The 22,164-nt window shown below is 36.7% G+C and overlaps 1 protein-coding gene across 1 annotated transcript in view; it reads left to right on the forward strand.

The window, feature by feature from the left end:
• The window catches only part of LOC148946229 (titin-like), a 77,712-nt gene that overhangs the window by 33,134 nt on the left and 22,414 nt on the right, over positions 1–22,164 (forward strand). Inside the window, exons 4-7 of the mRNA XM_089097639.1 lie at positions 4,644–4,796; positions 14,663–14,904; positions 17,044–17,271; positions 18,472–18,616. Of these exons, the coding sequence (XP_088953765.1) occupies positions 4,644–4,796; positions 14,663–14,904; positions 17,044–17,271; positions 18,472–18,616 (768 nt within the window). The remainder of the gene's footprint in view (positions 1–4,643; positions 4,797–14,662; positions 14,905–17,043; positions 17,272–18,471; positions 18,617–22,164) is intronic.

The following is a 22,164-nucleotide window of genomic DNA, read 5'->3' on the forward strand; positions in this document are numbered from 1 at the left end:
TAATTAACGTTTTTGAAAGTTCTACTCAGATTATATAAATCTACATCTTCCCTTGCTACTTACGTATGGAAATTCAGTGTCTTCAGATATTCATTCATAAAAAATATTTAGAAATAAAATGGAGTGTTGCCCCTTTCACAATGAGATTCTACTAATATCGAGATTTAGCTAATGCAGCCAATGAGATTTTTTCATAGACTTTTTCAGTCAAACAGAAATTTCTGAGAAAAATCTGATTGGCTCAAATTAGCCCTAGCTAAATTTCGGTGTGTGAGTAATATCTCGTTGTGAATGTGCCTTAAGTCTTATCATGGTAGTATGTATACATCCAAGCCTCGTGTGATGGCTGTACAAATTTTAGCTTTTTGAAGCAAGTCAATGATTTGACATTGAAGTATTCTGTAGCGTTTGTCTGGTAGAACAAAAACAAATATATTCTGCATAAGAAGCTGTGCTTATAAGTGTTATTATAAGGATATATACGTAATAATTCACCCCATATACGTAATAATTTCTGTTCGTTTTAAGTTTTAATGTTGCTCCTTACTTTCAGTTGAAAAAACATGTTTTTTGAATTTAATTCCGCATAAGAAGCTGTCTTTATAAGTGTCATTGTGGCCTAAATAAGGGTAAAATAATAATTGTGGAGCCTGATAGAGAAGACAAAACATAGCTTTTACAATGGTAACAATTCTTTAAAAAAAACTGCAAGGTTATGCGCTAGATTTTTAGTCCTTAGAAACCCTAAGGAACCTGACGATCATAAAAACAGAATGATTAACTTTCGGCGCCAACGCAGTTTAGTGCAATTAAAAAGCCAGTTTTAAAAGACATTAAGAAAACTGCAAGCGGTTCTTCTATCATACAAAATAAATTTTGTATGATGATCCTTACCAGTCATTTGCATTTCTGTGTGCCAATTTCTGAATGAGATAGTTCTGCATCTTGAAACCTAGCACGTGTTGTCTGTCAAAATATGTTTGGTTATGCGAGACAGTTTGCTGGGATCGACTGCGACGAAAACGTACTACTGATTCGTCTAAAAAATATGTTTATATAATCTGACTATGCCTGAGTAGGCGATTATTTAACTTACTTATAGAAAACCCCTTCAGACCAAAAAGTGTTCATCAACGCCTCTTTCTTAACCAATACAGTTATAATTAGAGTTGTTGCCTGCAGTCAAAGATGAGCTGGTAAATCTTGCACGAGTTTGATATTTCAGGCTGTGTTGCAACTTATACCGCATTTTGCGGTATAATACCGCAATTTTAAGAGAAATGCCGCACTTCATCTTTTCCATGGTTGATCTTCCCTCCAAACGACTAGCCTCCTCCAACCCGAATAGACATCTTGGCTAAGACCCTGGTCAGGATTGTATATACAATTATAATCATTCGTCTTAGCTTTCATAGGCAAAGAAAAGTGCATATTGACAACATTATAGTCATAAATTTGTGACTTACCTGCTCACAACGGGTAGGGAAAGGATCCCATCCACAGTTAACCCGAAGAGCCTTCTAGGGAAATATTAAAAGTTTGGCAAATGAAGCGACTTTTAGTGTCTTTGACCAGTCAGACTTGTTCGCCATTGAACTTAATCATAATTTATTAATTAAGCATAAACAAAAACTTATTATGTAAGCTACAAGAAGTCATTAAATCACGTCTTGTCAGTTGCCAGGAAGAAGGATGGAGCTTCTTTTTTTTTTTAATCTTTAAATATTTTCTTAGATACAAGTTACTTCTTACTACCTTGTTTTAGGTTCAAATCTCTCAGCGCTATGGGTAATAAAATGTGGGATTTTCCTCCAGTATTTGTTCTCGTTTACCTTCACTTATTAAATTGAATTATAGGTTGAAATTAAACAATGGTTGGGGTCAAAAAAGTTTGGTAAAAAATAATATTAACTGTAAATATAGTACTTTAAATATCATTTCAATTATATGAATGTTATTGTAAGTAAGTTAAAGTTTAAAAAAATATTTGGCTTCTTTTTGGTTTTATCATCTTGATATCTGATCCCGACGGAGGATTTATTTAAATATATTTTTGGCATTGATTATAATCATCCATGGATTTGGTTTCTCACTTTTTACCTACAAAGCTAGTTCCTGAAAGGATTTGAATTTTGCTTTGGCAGCTGGCTGTCACCTACCGCGGTACAAAAAAAATGTTATGCGAGTGGTTTGCTTCTGTCTCATGTCAATGTCGAAAAATTCTTCGTCTCCCACTGTCAGATTTGTTTTCAAATATATACAAAGATTCTTGTTTATGGACTCGTAAAAATGCACAGTTGGTATCATTCAATTAGTTGTGTAAATATTTGTTTTGATAAATTTTTGGGGTAAACGCCAGAGAATTTTTGTCCGAATCAAGCATACCAGCCTGAATTCACATATCAACGTCATTTGGTCGCTATTCACACTGCTGCGTCGCTTCTTCCTCCTGCTAGACCCAACTTACCGCCTTGTTTTAGAATTTAGCTTGAGATCACTAGCTGCCTCTACTTTTTACTGTTAATAAGAAATTTAAAATCTCTTCCGTTGCTACCCTATATGTATGACGTCTTCCAGCCGATTAACTTCCTTTATTTAGAGTGGAGTCAGTTGGATAAAGTTGGCGAGAAAATAGGTGCCTCTTCAACGTTTTCTTTATGTTTCCTCCCAACTTAAAACATTTTTTTTTGTTGCAAAAATTTTTCTCAAATATTTGCGAAACTTTTTGGACATGCTCTTATTCAAGGGTACGTATGTCCCACCATCAATAAAGGAAGCAACTCTTTTTTCCCGCCTCCTAATTAAAATATCCTGAAGTTTTTTTTCTTGTCAATTCTCGAAAATATTTTTCTAACATTTCTGAAAATTAAATTATTAAAAATATATTTTTTTGTCTTACCTTTTCAAAAATGCTTCCACGGTATGGCCGATCTGCATTGACTTCGTGAAACTAAGGATTGAAAGGATTTCTGCGAGGCGTCCATATGTATATGCTTTACACTGCTCTCTCTATTTCAATTTCTGATATATGTCAAAATCACTAAACACCGCTGATTTCGTCAAAAGGGCGCACAGTTGTACAATATACTTATAATAGAATACGGTTTAATTCAAACTTGAGGGATAACATGGCGGAACCCTGGACATGCACAATTGGTGGTCCTCTCGTTTATTATGAACTATATTCAGTTTTATTTTAAACCTTAGCCATATTGGGACTCCTTGAAAGGTAATAGTGCAAAGTTCCCCCACCCCTCTACAAAAAAACCTTGTTGGTACCGGTTCCTTAATTTTACAAAACCAAAAAAGATGACATGAAATGCTGTCTGAAATCGAAGTTTACAACTTCGTTTCTAACGTCTTTTTTAGTTCGCTTTTAAGACCTTTCTTTCAGCACGCGATATTTTGAAACTAACCACATGTTGCCTGAGTTGCGTGGGAAGCTTTTCTGGAAGAAACCATGGATATTTGATAGGAGTCTTTTATCGCTTTAATCTGCCAAAAGCAGCACAAGTGACTAATGTCGAGACAATTGAGCTCATTAATTAAGAGTCAATAAACTAAATTGAGATGACTATTTTAAAGGTCTGGCAAACATCACTGCAAAATCTTTTTCGCCTTCGTCAAAACTGGAAATAATGGAGTAGCAAATATTGACGGAAACTACATTGACATTCCTTAATATTTTGGTATCAAACCGAAAGGGCGTATCCAGTATTTTCGTGATTTTATGAGTACTAATTCTTTTTTTCGTGGGAACAGTTTTGCCCTAGGATTTGAAGGGGGAAAATTTGTAAAATTACTGTATGGAACTGAAACATATTGTTTTTATTTTGGTATGTTTTGTTTTGGATTGCGCTGGCAGTCTGTCTGCTAAAGGTACCGAAATTGTTTTGCCGCAATCAAGGCCATTCTTATCTACTTCCTATCATGTAAATATGCCTTCGCTAAAGGGACCTCAGGATCGGGATGCGTTTGCAGAATGTTCTTCACTTCCACCTCATTTAAAAAGATAGCGTCACATGCATGTTAAGTTACGGACACGAAAATATAGAGAAGAATATATTCGGACATTGGGTTTTTTAGTTCTAAAACGAAGACAAACCAAGAAATGGACCAGGCGTCCTTGTAGCACCTCTGACCCCGTCGAGGAAAGGTGCAAGGCTATAAGTTTCGCTTTGTAGTTTGCTTTCATCTTTTGTTAATTATAGTCCCTTAATATATAAGCCAGAGACATCCAGTTTCTGACTTCCTCTGAGTTTTCCCACTGATCTTGGCCTTATTCTCCTTCTCTGTAAAATCTGGAATGGTACTATGTGCGTGCGACCAGTAGATCCGATTCAAGAAAACGTAGGGGGGCTAAGGAAGTTTTTTGATTTATTTTAATCTAGATATAAAAAGATATTGCTATGAAAATCCGAAAAATCTTGGTGGGTAATTGCCACGCTGCCCTACAAATTGGCAAACCTGTATGCCATCCATAAATAAAACAAGCAAATTAGTGAAATTCTCTGTTATTCTGACAGGCTAGGGGAGAAAACAAAATATTAAGCCCAGAGAAAAAAAGTATTGTAGTTGATTCTCCGCTCAAGTTTTCGAACGTACGTCCACGAGCCTAGTTTTAAATTGCAATCTTTTTTCAGACTCAAACAAGTACCAAATGAAATATGAATCTCAGACTGGTAAAGTGTCCTTGCTCATATCTCTTATCGGACCAGGAGATGAGGGTGAATACACTTGCACAGCAGTCAACCCCTTCGGTGAAGCCATTTGCACAGTATACATCCAACCAGAAGGTAAGTCTTCAATATCATCCGCTTAAAATATACTCAGTTGGCCAACTGGGTGACGCAGCAGAGCTGAATGTCTTCCATCCCTTCTGTCAACATTTTGTTGAGTGAAAAAAGTCAATGTAAAGAGATTTTCGTGGGAAGTCTACACTGAATACGAGAGTGGTGGGGATTTGTCCTCTCCCACTGGAAGACGAAAAAAAAACAAAGCGTAATGTAACTTCGTGCAGTATACTGATGCTACTACTACTAAGAGCTCTCTGCAGTACCGAGCCACACGAGGTCAACACCGCTCCACATGATCCTCTTCCCCTGTCTATTCTAATATTCAGTCCTTACCCCCTCCCATGAAATTCTGATTTCCTTAAAATCCTATCCATGAGAAAATTCGTCATTTTTACGGTGAAAAAAAATCTTCTCAAACCATACCCCTTCCCTGAAAAAAATTAGGCGGGTACCCTTGGGATCCTAATTCTTATGCAATGGGATAAGTAATTTTTTCCAAATATCGCCAAGCATTAGATACTTTCTCTAAGGCTTTTGGTTGTATTTATCGGTTATCTCATGAGTTTATTGAAATAATTGGATATTTTAATATATGTTATATGGGAAATGTAACCTCAATTTCCTTTTTTTGTTAGATAATACATTTTAACTAATCGTTACTAATTCAACTAATTGGGTTGGGTTGGAAGATGGTTGGAATAGTTTTAGAAAAATAATTTGTGAAGTTGCTGAAGGTGTATTAGGGAAGAAAGCTAGAACTGCAGCTAAGAATATTAGTGAAAAAGCTTTAAGTTTAATAGAAAGGAGAAAGGACTTGTACAAGAATTATCTGAGTGATAGATCACATGAAAACAAAAGAAATGTAAAGAAAGTGGAGAAAGCATTGAAATATGAACTAAGGAGGTGTGAAGTGGAGGCCATGGATAAAATTGCCGAGGATTTAGAAGATGCAGCTAGACGGCATAATAGTAAAATATTGTACTGGCACGTTAACAAATTGAGAGGTAGTAGTCAATCCGGACTTGTCCCAGTTAAAGATAGGAATGGGGTGGCAATTAGCGATAAGACAAAAGCTAAAGCAAGATGGGCCGAACATTTTGAGAATTTGCTTAACCGAGATAGAGTTGCTGGAAAAAATATAGAGGAAAATGAAAAAGTTTGTGATACCTTGGATGTGAAGGAAGATTTGTTTTGTGAGGAGGAATTAGAAACAGTACTAAAAGGATTAAAGAATAATAAGGCTCCAGGTGCTGATAGGGTAGTAAATGAGATTCTTAAATATGGTGGCTCTGACGTTAGAAATAAGTTATTGGAGATTATGAATATGATTTTTGAAAAAGGGGAAGTACCTAACGATTTTAGGAAAACCTTAATTAAGCCACTTTATAAGAAAGGTGATAAAAGTGAGTGTGGTAATTATCGAGGCATTAGTCTGGTCTCTGTAGGTAGCAAATTGCTTAGTAATATGATACCTTTTAGACTGAGAGATGCCGTAGACAAAGTTTTAAGAGAAGAGCAGTGCGGTTTTAGAAAAGGTAGAGGATGTGTTGACCAAATTTTCGCTCTTAGGTTAATAATTGAGAAGTGCCTAAGTTTTCAAACACCTTTGGTCCTCAGTCTTATAGATTATGAGCAAGCGTTCGATTCTGTTGATAGAGGAGCTTTAGTAAAGGTTTTATCCCTGTATGGTATACCAGACAAATACATTAAAGTAATTAGTGCTATGTACGAGAATAACACTGCTGCGGTTAAGGTAGGAAATGAGGTTAGCAGCTGATTTTGTATTAAATCAGGAGTTAAGCAGGGTTGTGTTCTACCCCCTTTAAATGGATTATTTTGATGGACTTTGTTTTAAGGAGCACAGGAAAGGCAATGGGAGACCACGGAATCAAATGGGGAGGAAAAAGTCTCCTGGACTTGGATTATGCTGATGATTTAAGCATCCTAGATGAAAGTGTGAGCAAAATGAATGAAGTTTTAGAGGCTTTGCGAGTTCAGGGTGCTAGTATTGGTTTGAAAATTAATGTTAGGAAGACCAAGTCACTAAGGCTAGGAATAAGTGAAGATGAAAAGGTGACGTTGGGTAATGAAAAGATTGATCAGGTGGGCAGTTTCACTTACCTTGGTAGTATTATTAGTAAAGATGGTGGGAGCAGTGAAGATGTTAAAAATAGAATAGCCAAGGCTCAGGGTGTTTTTTCACAGTTAAAAAAAGTCTGGAACAATAGGAAGATAAGTCTACAAACCAAGATTATAATATTAGAAGCTACAGTGATGACAGTGGTCAAATATGGCTCTGAAGCATGGACGCTCCGAAAAGCGGATGAAGATTTGCTAGATGTTTTCCAGAGAAATTGCTTAAGGATTGTTCTGGGTACCCGGCTGACTGACCGTATTTCAAACAAAAGGCTATACGAAAAATGTGGTTCAATACCGCTTTCTAGGTCTATAATGAAAGAAAGGTTGAGGTGGTTAGGGCATGTTGTTCGGATGAAGGATGACAGATTGCCAAAGATTGTTCTTTTCGGCCAACCATCTAGGGCTAAACGGAAAGCAGGTCGTCCCCGTCTGGGTTGGGAGGACGTCATAAAGAAAGATTTAAAGGAAATGGGAACTTCGTGGGCGGGTGTAAAAAGGGAGGCTTTGAATAGATTGGGGTGGAGGAGGAGCGTGCGTAGCTGTGTTGGCCTCAGGCGGCTTGGTGCTGCGATGAGTTGTTAGTAATAGTAGTAGTTTTGTTTTAGGCAAGACTGGCTAGTGTATTTAGCCGTTTTAGACACAACGATAGGTACTTGTGCATTAGATGGTCGCTTTATACACTAATGAGAGACGAAACCCGCTTGACTGGTTATTTCTCAATAGTGGTCTCTTGAAATGCAATGCAAAGCGTGGTTTTCAATGCGTTTACGATATTTAAACCGTTGTTTTTGGGGGTTCAGGGGGGTACCTAGGTTAGGTTACGTATTTAATATATTCCCCCACCCCTCCCCTAATGTGTGAATATATAGCCCAAATTTGTTTCTAAACTATTATATATTTATCCTATTTTTTTTTATTAGCATTAACCAAACTTGACTTTTTAGAAGTGATTATATAATGCACCAGTACCCAACGATATACTACTGCTAATAATAATAATAACTCACCGCATCACCAAGTCGCCTGAGGTCAACATACCTACAAGCGCTCATCCTCCATCCCAATCTATTCAAAACCTCCTTCTTTACACCCTTTCAGGAAGTTCTCATTTCCTTTGAATCTTTGCTTAGGACGTCCTCCCATCCCAACCGAGGACGACTTTCCGTCTTTTTAGCCCTAGACGGTTGGCCGAAAAAGACTCCTTCTGTTTAGCCCTAGGCGGTTGGCCGAAAAAGACAATCTTTGGCAAGAATACTGTAATGTTTGTTTTGCTGTATGCGATACGAAATTAAAGGAATTAATCATTTCTAAAACCTAATGACAAAGGAATGGTTTCAGTACGACAACGGTTGTCTAAAAGCCAACAACGTCAACTTCTCTAAGGGATGTTTTGCCGCGTCAAATGCCGGCGTATCACTCACCATTAGAGCCATGGTGATGTATCAGTTTTCAAATCCCAAATCGCCCTTTTAAATGGCGACTCTTTTTCCAACATTCCTCTAATTTTATGTTGGCTCAAGGACTGTTTTCTTTAGTTTGCTAAATTTAGTCGATTTTTGGCAAGAAAACTGTTTCGCATTTGACACGAAATTACGTAAAACGAGGATAGAAGAATGACCCCAAATTGTCGAGAGAAATCCTGTATCAGGGTGTTGTTAAAAGTCAGCTGTTTTTAGATGTCATCCTGTAGGCGTTTTAATGGAATGTTAAATTACCTTTCCGAAGTGGAATTTAAAAACATTTGCATTACAAAAACACGTTATCAATTAAATCGAACGAGACATTGTAAGTAGACGCAGAGGGTAGTTTGCTCAATAGATGCTTTGATTTTGCAAACAATACAAAGAACGTGTCTGACAATATACCCATGGGCTGAAATTAGGCATAAATGAAGAGATTTGGACCCAGACCCATTCCCAAAATCTTAATGACTTTTCCCGTGGTTTCCCTATATTTTTTATAACGTCTGACTCTTCGTAAGTCTAAGGTTACAGAGACTTCGATTAAACCCCCCCCCTCCAAGGAGGGATGACATATCAGTAAAACCATAACAGCAAATTTAACAAGCTGACAACTTTACATTAGATAATTGGTATTGTTCTAGTAGCAGGGCAACACGCGAGAACAAGGCCGTATCCAGGGGGGGGGGTTGCCCGGTTTGACCCCCCCCCCGAAATTTTTGACCGAGTCGAAAATTAGTAAAACCTCAGAAAAAATTAGTAAAATTAGTCGAAAACCGAGTCGAAAATTAGTAAAATCCCCCCCCCCCCCCGAACAAAAATCCTGGATCCGCTCTTGCACGAGAAGTGAAGTTTGGTCAATGCTAATGAAATAAAACAGTATAATAAAAATATAATACTTTAGAAACAAATTTGGCCTATATATTTGCACATTAGGGGGTGAGGGTGGGGTAAAGATTAGCATTTATTCAATACGTAACCTAACCTAGGTACCTATTCTTCCCTAAGCCCCAACAAACTAAAGTTTAAATATAGTTCCCGGAGTAACAAACACCTTGTTCATTCAGCGTCTTACAGGAATTACCAGGTAATGCGGTCTTGCGTGTTGCCCGGCTCATAGAACAGTACCAGATAGTTTTACAGCGAAAAAAAAGTATTAAACACATTTATCCCATGATTGGCCCTATTGATCAGAAGGGAAAAAGCTGTAAGAGGCACGCTCCTATCCAGGATTTTTGCTTGGGTAAGGGCTTTATTATTATTATTTTTTTCGGAGGGGGGGGGGTTGCAAAAAAAGATTTAAAAACCAAAATTTGTTTAAATGTGTCTTTGTTACGGTTTTACTTGGCGGACAGACATTTGAGGGGAGGGGTTAACCCCTAACCCTTTCCCTGGAAACGTCCTTGGGAAGAGAGTCCTCTTCCTTCATACTTGTTTATCAAGAAGTAAAGATGCAATTGTAAGTCCAAATGCTATAGACTCCATAACATATGGAATATAACTCTAGAGCAAAGTCAATTTAAAAATATCTATCGCAAGTTATTCGATTTCCCGAACTTACGTTTTAAGCAATGCCGCCGTCCAAAGGTAAAAATGCGTATATTCACGGAAAGTCACTTATCGAGTTATAGGTATACCACTGAATTCAGCTCAAAGAGGCGGATCAGATGGTATATGCAAGAATGCAATATCATGCCTACAATTTTGCCCCGTTTGCCAAAGTTGAAAAAGCGACATTTAGCAGTGTCAGCGAACTTTGGCATGTATTTTAATTGCATAATTGGAAAGAATACTGTCTAAAACCAATTCTAACAACTTTTCACTTCAATCCTGTGTCTAGTGTGGCGCAATGGGAGGGGAAAGTACCGCAAAACTTGAGAAACTTTGAAGACGATTTTCGCAGAATAATGAAAAGTCTAGGCTATATACGCGTTTTTACATTTGACCCGAATGAACCAAAAGGTTCTATATGCCCATGAATACCTCATCCATAAATTGACCTAAACCCTCTATTTGTGTTGCAACATAAGATTCATGCTTCTGTGTTTTTTTTGTACCGTGATCAGTGGTCTGGAGGTCAGTAATTACAGAAATTCCACATTCTTTTCCAAATAGTGGTACTGAAATGGAAAAGAAAAGTTTATCTGAAGCTAGAGAATAAACTTTATGTTTGCAAAATTCTCAGTAATTTTTCTAAAACAGAATAAGATCATACAAATCTTAATTTTTTTCTAGGTAAATGGTAAAAGCCAGAAGCAAAATGGTGTTAGTTTAAAAAAAAAATCAATTATCTCTTAAATAGACTTATCTCTTGTATATTACCAAAAAAAGAATTATGGGGAGGTAAATCTGCAATTCCAAGCCCCGATCTATGTGTTAACTTTTCATTTATATAAAATTTCCTGTGATTCGACCCATAAAGCTTTGACCCAAGGCCGTATCCTGGGGGGGGGGGGCTAGGAGGTTTGACCCCCCCCCCAAAATGTTTGTCCGACTCGTAAAAAAACGTAACAAAAATGAATATAAATAATTTTTTTTATGAGTTTTTTTTTATGGTTTTGCGTGTTTAAAATGGTCTCCCCCGAAAAAATCCTTTTGTACCCCCCCCCAAAAAAAAAGGAAAAAAAAAATCTTGGATACGACCCTGCTTTGACCTAAAAGGACTGTAGCCATGCCAGCTGCGATCCAACTTGGTTAGTTGGGGGAAGGAAAGGGGTTTCCTATTTTTATGTTTTTACATTTAAGGGAATGGTTTGTCAGGGAAAGTTGGTGTCAAAGCTGTCCTTCTCGGGCTTCAGACACAATGCGGTCTCTGTGGGGAACGAGTATCCATGGATTTTCGACATCAGGACATCTATCGGAAGAAATTGTCGGATCTCGACCAGGCTTGATGTTTTAGTGTTTTATTTACGTCTTTCAAGAACCAGAACCTGAACCGAGATCTTTGGGGGATGGAAGTGAGTAAGGCTCCTTAATTCTTCTCATTAGAACATTTGAAAAAAATGTGTTAGATATCAGCTAAATTTGGGTCAAGGCAAGAACAAGCGTCATAATATGCTTTTAAGGAGGTCCGGGCTGGTTTCAATCTCTTTGGGGGAATTGTGCCTAAATTCTTGTCATCGTACCTTCTATTACCAGGGGTATTTTTATCTCAACCAAGGTTAAAGGAGAGTAACCGGGGACTATTTGTCCCGGTTTTGTCTTATTTGTGCCTTGTGTATTCCAGAATTTGAGTGGGGGAGGTCTTCATTTTACTTCATTTTTGCGGCTTCTACCAAAACAGGCTGCCCAGATATAAATTAAAATTGCGAAGACAGAGCTAATTGCGACATGGGCTGATGAATTTCCTTCAGAAAATCCTTAGCAAGAGCTGCGTTGATGGTGTTGGGTTCCGTGCTCCATCGCATCTCTGTGAGAGAAGTGCTACATTCTTGTCATCCGCTTTCATAAGGGCCTATTGGATGTCAACTAAATTGGTCGGTTTTAATTGCAACGACTTTGGTTACGCCCTTACATTGATTGACTCTATCCCATAGATGTTGCAACTTATTTTGCTCCGCAATTGTGACCCATGGGTGCCTTTGGCAACCATGGTATAACTATGGCTTTGGCACCGAAAGTTGCAGACTTAAAGTGTTGAAACCACAGTTTATAGAATTAGCAGTATGATCATACCCTATCTCACCCATTATAGAAACCCGGACCAAGGTGCGAGTGCTCCAGAGAATGTTTTTGCAGATATAAACATAAGCGGCATTAGATCTTTTCATGGGTAGACAAGTCAGATTTCTCTTGGACACAAAACAAGTGGAAACCCGCTATTACGAATACTGCACTTTGTAACCATTTCTCATTGATTGACGGAAACAGACTAACCCGCTAATGTAGAAATAAGTGGGAGGAGCTTTTTGTTCGTACCGAGAATGAAGACCAGAAATGATCTGCGATAAACTTACTGGATAATTCTCTAAACTCTGGTTGAGACTGACCAAGTCTCTACTCAATTTAGTTCTTCGCAGCATTTAGATTTATTCACTAGTTAACACCTCTAAAATTTCATCTCAAGTTATTGACTATGCAGGTTCAACATTGGCGACAATTTTTACAGAATTTGCTACACAATGAAAAAAGATCGGCTTCAAAAAGCGGTGTCGTACCCTTTTGTGGAAAAAAACGTGTAAAAATTTGCTTAATAGTGAAAAAAGTAGAAAAAAGAGCAAGGGATTATAACCAGTTATAAAGATCTAGAAATCAGCTTGTTGCAAAAATTCGTTTATTGTAGCTTTGCTGCCAGGCTGTTGTTATTGATAATACACTTTACCATATTTGGGTTGCCTTTATAAACACTTGGAAATTTATCCTTATTTAGGGTGTTGTCCAATGCATGACTTGAATTTACTCCTTGGTATATCAGATAAAACATCGCTTCAATGTTGGTGGTATCATGCCCAGGGTTATGCAATTAGGGTCAAAGAGTCTCAAGATGGCATTCACTATAGTAGGTTAATGTGTCCACTATGACTTACAGTTTTCGTACTGCTGTTATCGTCTTGAATCTAACTTTTAAGACATTCTTGTATACTTCATCCACTGTATAAAGATAATTAGCAGTAAATTCATCGTAGATGATTTCTGGCTTTTCATTCTCGGTGCGAACAAACAGCTCCTCCCACATAATCTTTCATTAGCGCGTACAAACAGCTCCTCTCATTTGATCTGCCATTAGCGGTCCAATTACCCTGGAACACGTATTTTGGCAGAAACTTTCTCAAAATGTCTTTGAAACCAACTCGAGACTTTGAAACCTACTTGTAATTCCTAACAATAACATTGCACTACTAATTACCGATTTTCATATGTGAATTGGAATAAATTAATTTAAAATAAGTTTCTTTAAAATTTGGTGTTCCAACGTTGAAGCCAAGTTTCGCGTTCAAGAAAAATCTGACTCGTCTACCCGTGAAAAGATCTAATGTCGCTTATGTTTTTAAGTCTTCCAGAGCACTCGCATCTTGGTCCGGGTTTTTATAATGGGTGAGATAGGGGACGATCATACTATCTAATATTTACATACCCTCACTTCATCTGACCAGTGAAAAATAAAGTGAACTTTGAAGTGGCTACTCTGCTTATTTAGATGGTCTTATTTAGGGGTGCCATGTATAAAGGTCTCAAAAAGATGCAAAAAATAATTGTATAAAGATGCTATATTCAAAGATTTAAAGTATCGTTGGTGAGCAATTAAAAAAATATATATACTTTATATTCTAGAAGTGTTTCACCAATATTTTGTATTTATAACTATCAACATTTCGGTTTTTCGCGTAAAACAAGCATAATCTGCTTTCAATTAGTGAGAAAAATGGCTTTCTCGGAAACATCATCTATTCTTTCACCCTCTGGGGCAATTTTATAAAAACAATGCTTCACTGAAAACGCAAGAATGCCAAAGAAAAGATGCGTCAACAACGAAATTGTTTGTCCCACAGAGAGCACCTGATCAAGAAATTTTCAGAAAAGGAAAAAGAAAAAAAAGAAACCTTGAAACCTTCAGAAAAAGAAAAAGAAACCTTCAGAAAAAGAAACCTTGTTATGTTTTGTCCTTGGAGCTGAAGAATAACAGCTTTTAGTTTATAATGTGGCTCTTCAAATAAGTTTAAAATGTTGGACTCATGTAAATTTGTTGAGAACTTTGTATGGTAATAACCACGGACCTAACGCAACAAAGCAAATTGCAAGTGAATCCTATGACAGTTTTAGAACTTGACAGTGCTGTTTCTGAGATAATGGTACTTTCCAATGGTAAAATCGATAGACCATGGTTGCAACGGCAGCCGCAACTTAGTAAAGAACGAACCACGCTTCATAGTAACACAAAAATTGAAAAATGTCCTTAAAAAAACTGGCTAGTGAGAAACATTGCCAATTGTAGCTGATTCAGGAATGGTAACTTTTATCTTAACTAGTCAAATGTTTCGAAGAGCAATCTATTGAAATTTCGAAAAATAACATGCAAGTCTAAAAAATAGTGTCGGATCGAAACAAAAAGTACACCATTTGACAAATATCAAAAACAGCTTTAAATTGAAATGTTAATTTTTCTTTCTGAAAAGATTTTGGCACCAAAATGCTAACCAAAAAATTACAATAAAAAATCACAAGGCATTTCGGTGGATTCGCGTTGAAGAGCTCATTTCGTTGTCAAAGCTATGTTTTGTCAGTTACGCCTATAGGTACCAAATGACTTATTTACTTACTGTCTTTTAGCTGCGTATGCTCAATGGAGGCAGGAAGAGCAGGCTCAGATTAAAGCAGCAGAAGCAGTTCCAATGGAAGAAAGATTCCAGCGTCAATTATCACAAACTGTTGAATCGGGCCTTAAATCATCTGGAACTTACGTTAGAACACATTACGAAAAGAATCTCGAAAGAAATACAGCTGGACGTATTGATCAGCAAAGTGTAGTTTCTAGTGAGCCATATTATGCCAATGGAAATTTTATTGAAGAGGTAGTCTGTATATGTTTTTTATTCTGCTTTCCTGTTTTTTTCCTGAGCTAGTTCTCAATTTTCTTATCAAATAGTTATTAGGGATCGTGTTTTATTTAAACTTATATCCCTGTTTATTTAGTCTCTCTACTTATTAGTTTCTCAAACTAATTTATGTGGTTACATAACTCTTGAAGATGGTACTATCTGTAGAAAAAAAAAAATAAAAAAAAAAAAAACACAAAAGCAAAAAAAAAAAAAAAAAAAAAGCTAACCCAGACGCAAATGCAGAAGTGGAAAGGGTCTGACTTAGTTTTTAGCTATGGATACATATCAACATAAATATAACCATGTTAAGACCATTTTGAATGACAGATATAAAAAAGAAACAAAAATTGTAAATGCCATTGCCCCCTCCCTTGCCATATAAAAAAAAATGTTCCAGAATGTTTCAACTCAGTTCCCAAACTGAGAGAAGAGAACAAAGTATAGAATGCTGTGTTTTGAGAATTAGAACGACTTGACTCTCATTTCAAAAGTACTTCAGAGAAATGCCGACTTCAGCTACCTATTGTATAACTTCATGCGATTGGCTAGATGTTATGGACCCTCGTCAATTACATAGAATAAGACTGAACCAATGAATTTGTTGAATTGGACATGCAAAAAAAAGTCTGTTCAGATGTGAAGTGACAATGAAATTCTGTCGGAAGCGCACTTGTAACAAATTTGAAGGCTTTTTAATTTTCTGCCTAGTTCGCCATTTAGTTTAGCCCAGTTCTTACATTTGACAGTGAAACTTTCAAAGAAAATTCTGGAACTCGGAAATGATCAACTTTTTTTTTTGAAATATTTCAGTGTCCCTAAAATTTTTCTACACTCAACTATAGTCCATGTGTTGCTCAGGCGCTCGGAAATGAAATAGGAAAGAACTCATTCGTGATCTTTGAAAATCATCTCCGAAAACCACTCCATGCTTTACAACATTAAAAACGAAAGGATTTGAAACTAAGTCTCCATTTCTCATCTTTATTTACAACCTCTGCAGTTGTAGATCTATCAAAATTCGTTTTTGCCTCCAAAGTTTCTGTTAAGTTAACTTTTCTCATAGCGGGTCAGGAGGAGAGGTATTCCCTACCCCTTTATCCACGCACAAAAAGACACCTCAGCTAAAATTTGAAATTACATATTACAAAACGACAGGCATATTCAGTACTCAAGACCTTAATGTGCTGATGGGGGGTAGGTAAAAACAGCAAAAAATCGACGATATATAAGAAATATTTAGGAATTATAAGACAAACCATAAAAAGTTTTGTGATTTTATATCACAAAACTTTTTATATCACAAAACTTTTTATTGGATGAACAATCGCTGAAGGATGAAAATTTTTTCTGCATTTGAACAAAGTGTGTAACAAAGCTGTTGCCACTGATAAAACTACTGCCACTTTTCTTGATTTTTTGTTTTATTTTTAAGATCTATGAAGACAAGTAAGTCGACTATTCTAGCATGTCAGTTTCAGTTTGCAACGAATCAATTTTTTTTTGTTTACTTTATTTAGCCTGTTTTCAATTTGTGTATGATGTGCCCCTCTGAAATATATTTCTGTGTTGGTACCTGTAGGCAATCTAAATTCGTTTTCAACATAGAATGTGTTCTGCTTCATGGGTTAAAGATGACAGGCTGTCAGAAATTGTTTAGTTCTGTCAATCCAACTAGAGTGAAACAAAACACAGGACGTTATCAAATAGGGTGGAAAGAACCCATGTTAAAAGATCTAGCAAAGGCGGAGACTTCATGGGGGAAGGCAAAGAAAGATTTTTTAAAAACAAAGGGTAGGAGAAGGACCGCTTGCAGCAAGTTGTGTCAATTTACGAAAATGGGGGAGGGGCAGCATACAATTTTTAAAGTCTTGGAGGGTGGGGATTTTGTTTTCTTATTTTTTCAATGAAAATACCAAAAAACATATTTTTTAATTAAAAAAAAAAAAAATATTTGAAAAATTTAGGAGAAGGAAAAAAGGGGGATTCCCCCCAGCTAGTTGATATCACTGCCTGCAGCTATGTTGGCCCAGGGTGGCTTTATGCTGCAATGAGTTTTATCATTACAAGCCCTTACCACAAAATAGGTTTTAACTGTCTTATTTTATTTTTCAGGATTTTAAAGTCGACACGTTTGAATACAGACTTCTGAGAGAAGTAGAATTTAGAGAACAAGTGACAAGACTTCGACCAGGGGACGCTCGTGAAGAAACAGAAGAAATTGAGCAAATGCCTGGACCTATCACAGCACCCACTGTCACTCAGAAGCCAAGAAATTCCAAACTTCTCGAAGGGTCAGACGGAATTTTTACTGTCAAAATCAGTGGAAATCCAAAACCCAAAGTAAGTTTGTATGGTTTTACTTAAAAGAAAAATAAAAAAATATTCGACTTGGCGCGTCAACGGTACCTTGATTAGTTCCACAATCTCATCCCCAAGATTGGGGTTCAATTAAGGTCGTAGCCATAACTGTAATTTGGAGAATTTTAAGTCATTTTGAAACACAATAAGTTGTTTTCGAAGGATTAGGGGAGGAGAGGGGGGAACTTGGGCTTAAAAAAAATCTGAATCGTGAAGCATTTCACGAGCTTATGCGTAATTATAAAATAAGAAAGAGAATATACGACGAAAGAAATTGTTAATACCATTGGTTTACAAATGTTCCGTTTAATCAAGATGAACTTAAACTAGTTTGACACTAGTTTAAGTAGTTTAAACTAGTTTAAGGGGGAATTAAGGCATAAACTAGGGGAATTAAGGCATATTGGTATCTCCTTTTCGACGGTAAGGCCATACACAATTCAACCAACTTATGTAAACAGGCAAAATAATTTAGCGAAAAAACTTGAATTATGTTCTAAATTAATGCAAGTAAAAACGGGATACACTTAGTAGTTCCCGCAGACATCCATAATAGATAAAGAATATTTGCCTGAAAAGAGCATTTAAAAATACACTTTAGCAATCGAAATTATATCCCAACTCGTCTAGCTGAAAAGGTTCGTAGATAGAATGCTAATTTTATAAGTTATCACAAGTTCGGATGAAATAAATAATATATATCCAATCTTAGATAAAATTCATGAAGAATACATAGCAACTTGATTAGAAGATTCAAATGAACAGAAGAGTCTTAGCTGAAATGTACAAGCGGGAACGGTGCACGCTTTTCGATTTCATTTTCCAGGCGTTTTCCTAGAAAATTGAAATTAAAAATTTCTATACCCTCTAGCTACCAAAACTACATCCGTCTAAGTTGTCTTGTCTAGTTGAAAAGCTTTGCTGCTAGAATGCTGAGTTTGCAGCAAGAGTTTATCCTGGATTTTTTTCAGGGTGGTATATTATTTTCAGGGGGGGGGGGATTTACAAAGAAACTTTAAAAAACGCATCAAAATTTGTTTATATGCACTTTCGTTACGTTTTTAGGAGTCCGAAAAAAGTTTTAGATAGGGTGGGGGGGGGGGGTTAAACCGTATAACCTCCCCTGGATACGGCCTTGGTTTGCAGTTAAAATTGGTACTATATAATTTTATTTCACTTAAGGTAACTTGGTTTAAAAACGGAATCCGCCTCAAAGCATCTCAGCGACATCTTATAAGCAATGATAATCAGACAGCAACACTGAAGATTAGACTTGTTGTCCCAGAAGATTCCGGTCATTACACGATGCTTGCAGAAAATCCAACAGGTATTCATCCGATTTTTTATTGCTTCTTTTAACAAAATTGCACTTTTTTAGGATCGTTCAATTTTGGTGTATAGAAAAATATTAAAAAGAAAGATGCACAATTCAAATATAAATGGAGTGTCTATTTTTATTATACACAATTTTGATTGAAAAAAAAAAAAATTCTCATCTAGAAATTATTATTTGAAAATCAAAACGGGAGAAAAAAAAATTAAAGCTGCTAATCCCTCTAAAGAAAACTTGAGGGATAGGGGCAATATGTGCGCTGCCACCCCGTGCTGTCACCTACTGGCTGCATGATTTTCGGTAAACTAAGGCATGGTTTGAACCCTCATTTTGTGAAAAAGAAAAAAAACAGATTTTAGATCAGTCACCCAAATAATGTATTTTAAATGAGATAGAGTTGATTTAAATTGCTAAGTAGGTCGCTAGTAGATGAGAATGGAGGAGGATTGTGTGTTGCTGTGTCGACCTTAGGCGGTTTGGTGCCCCAGTGAGTTATTAGTAGTAGCAGTAGTAGTATTTATCAACCTTTTGTTTAGTAGTAAAATTTCAAAATTCCAAGCATTGTATCTTCTGAAAAGTTTGTTGAACTTGTCGCCAATATTAAGATTTGATTATGTGATGGTAGGATCAGTTGGGGGGATGGGGTATATTACCCTTAAATTGTTTTACCACCGTCACTCCCCTAGATTTTGAAAGTGCCTTTTTTATGGTATTCTTATTGAAAACTGTCTTTTTTGGTATTTCCATTGGAAAAATAAGAAAAATTCTCTCCCCTCTAGGTATTGAAAATGCACCCCTCCCCCAAGATCTGAAAGGTATATTTCATATTTTGGGGGAATTTATGTCACTGTTTTTCGCTATGGATTATATAGTACTTCGTGTACCTCGGAAGCTTGTCAACAAAGATGACCAATAGCAGAAGAGAACGGAGGTTAAATTTTCAAGTTAGAAAAACATGGCTTTTGACACTAAATGATTACTTTTGTCAAAGATGTCAACTCAATGTACATAATCATCTGAAAGATGATGATTTTTTCTCCTGGGCTATTTGAACTGTTTAAGTGAGAAATTCGAATTGTTTAATAAAGGAAGTTGACGTAAAGTCAATAATCTAAAATTCTCGTTCTAGCCGTCGCACACCTCGTCACTTTAGAAATGATATTGTTTAAGCGATAAAGACTGGCGCAACCCTATGCTTGTTTTGTATATGATATAAGTATGTGCAATTTTAGCCCAACCGTACTTTCGCCATTGTGTATGTGGGCGTTTCAATTGACAACAAGCTACACATCAATAATAGAATAGTTTTTTTTTGACAGGCCACCGGGTTCCGGACCTGTTGGTAAAAAGGTTTCTGACTATGGCTGCACTTTATGGGAAACTATTAATTTTAGGACACCGTTGGAGCGTGTTGTAAACAATAACGTTCGTCAAGCTATCTTGTATTTTCCTTTTTCTTAATTTAGTATTATTAAGGCGGTAGCCAACAACCTCTCGATCTGTCTCTTCTGCATCTCTCACACTCATCTTTGACAATTTGCACGGTTGTTGCATAATATCCTTAAATTTTCATATGATTTTCCTCATTTTATATATTTTGACTGATTCACAACTTTTGTCAAAATATGCTACTCCCCCCCCCCCTCTTATCAGCCAAAATTTATGCTCATGTACTTGTGATAATCTTTTATGTCATACTTTTTATGTCAAAGGGGTTAAGCCTGTACGTCATTGTGAATCACGGCCTTTAAAAATTAATTAGTCTACCACACAGTGTGTTTCTTGTAAAAGTAGAGGAAGTGGAGAAAAATGGGTTGAATACAGCATTTATTCATTTTTCCCAGGTCAGTGGCCCCTGAATTTCTCCGAAGAAAACTTTGTTCTCCATAATACCCCCTAAAACTAACGATTCGTATTTCCGTTTAAAGTTCGTATATTTACAGATGTTAATTTTAGAGAGATTTCGTAGATCTCAGTTTTCTTTCATGGAAACTTGGGAAACCCCAAAAAACTCGGGGAAAGCGGAAGCACTGTACGCTTTTAACAAGTCGTGTCTTTCTTAAGCGACTATGCTGTTTGCTGTTCCAAAATAATCAGTAAAAAGTTTATAATAGTTAAAGCGAAAGAAACCGCATATAATAATCATTAAAATTAAGTTGAATGAAACTTGTCTTTTATGCATGCGTGAAGCTCACGGAAGTATTATTCTGTTTGGGCAACGACGTGGAAAGTCAATATTTTATGGTAAAGATTTGTGGTCGTCTTAAACCTACTGGTTTTAAGGGAGTTATTAAAATGATAAATTGATTTTGGAAGACTTTTCGAGTCTATTGGCACAAAATTTGCGAATTTTTTTTTGTGACAGGAACGCATTTTGAGCACTTTTTAATAATTTTTATGAGCGTCAAATTTCCATACATTCATCATAAAAAAATATCTAACATTACCGTTAATTATAATTGTAATGTAGTTGATGGTAGCAATTGCTCAATTAGCATATTATGACTCCTTGGAGCCTATGACTCGTTGCCCTGGCTGTTACGAAAACCCTATAAGTTTAATCCCCTCCTCCTGAATTTAGCCTGCATCCATGCGAGGGGGACGAAGTACTACAATGTAAGTGTAGTTTTCTCTCGTCAAAAGAAACACATATTGGAGATTATTTCATCGGAGTCCATCCCAGTGGCGGATCCAGAGGGGGGGGGGCGAATGGGGCGTGCGCCCCCCTAACGTAGTCTAAAGTAGTGTAATTTACTTAATTAACGCAAGTTTGCGTTAATTAAACTTGCTCCTAGCGCAAGTTTATCAGATCAACCTATTTTGCGCCCCCTCTAAGAAAAATCCTGGATCCGCCCCTGTGGGGCACTGTTTGGAATTTGCTCCTCCGCATATATTCTTTTGTCCCCCCCCCTGGATTTCGAAAAACATCTCTCTTTGGGACTTTTCTTTGAAAAAGATACTAATTTATAGTATTTTCATTGTAACAAATCGAAAAAAGGTCCCTCCTCAGATTTTGAAAAATACCTTCCCCCCCCAGCATTTCCGTTTATTGCCACCACTCTAAGCCTTTAGAAAATTTGTGAGCCTGAACTTGGGGTTTCTTGATCAGACTGATCCACAAAATGACTACTACTACTAACAACTCATTGTAGCACAAAGCCGCCTGAGGCCAACACAACTGCACACGCTCCTCCTTCCCATTCAGGGAAGACGTGATTTTCGTTTGACCCTAGATGGATGGCCGTCAAGGACAGTCTTTGGCAACATCCTTCATTTTTCCTTTTTTGCAAGTGATTTTGAAAAAATAGCTTGTACAACCACATAGACTATACTTTTAAGAGCCAATATTTTACTGCTGTATTCTAGATTGCCCATGGAAAGGGCAGGGATTCTCTGTTCTAGTACAAAAAAAAGAAAATAAAGACTGCATCTGTATAAAATTCGAAAAACACGAGGTTTTTCTAGTAAAAAAAATAAAAAATTTAGACCTCAGCATCCACCAGAAGTTTTTTTTGTAGGCCCCCTCCTCCGTTGGAAAAACT

The sequence above is a fragment of the Artemia sp. Qi Xiang Cuo genome, chromosome 12, assembly GCF_049724085.1.
Source record: "Artemia sp. Qi Xiang Cuo chromosome 12, ASM4972408v1, whole genome shotgun sequence".
Lineage (NCBI taxonomy): Eukaryota > Metazoa > Arthropoda > Branchiopoda > Anostraca > Artemiidae > Artemia > Artemia sp. Qi Xiang Cuo.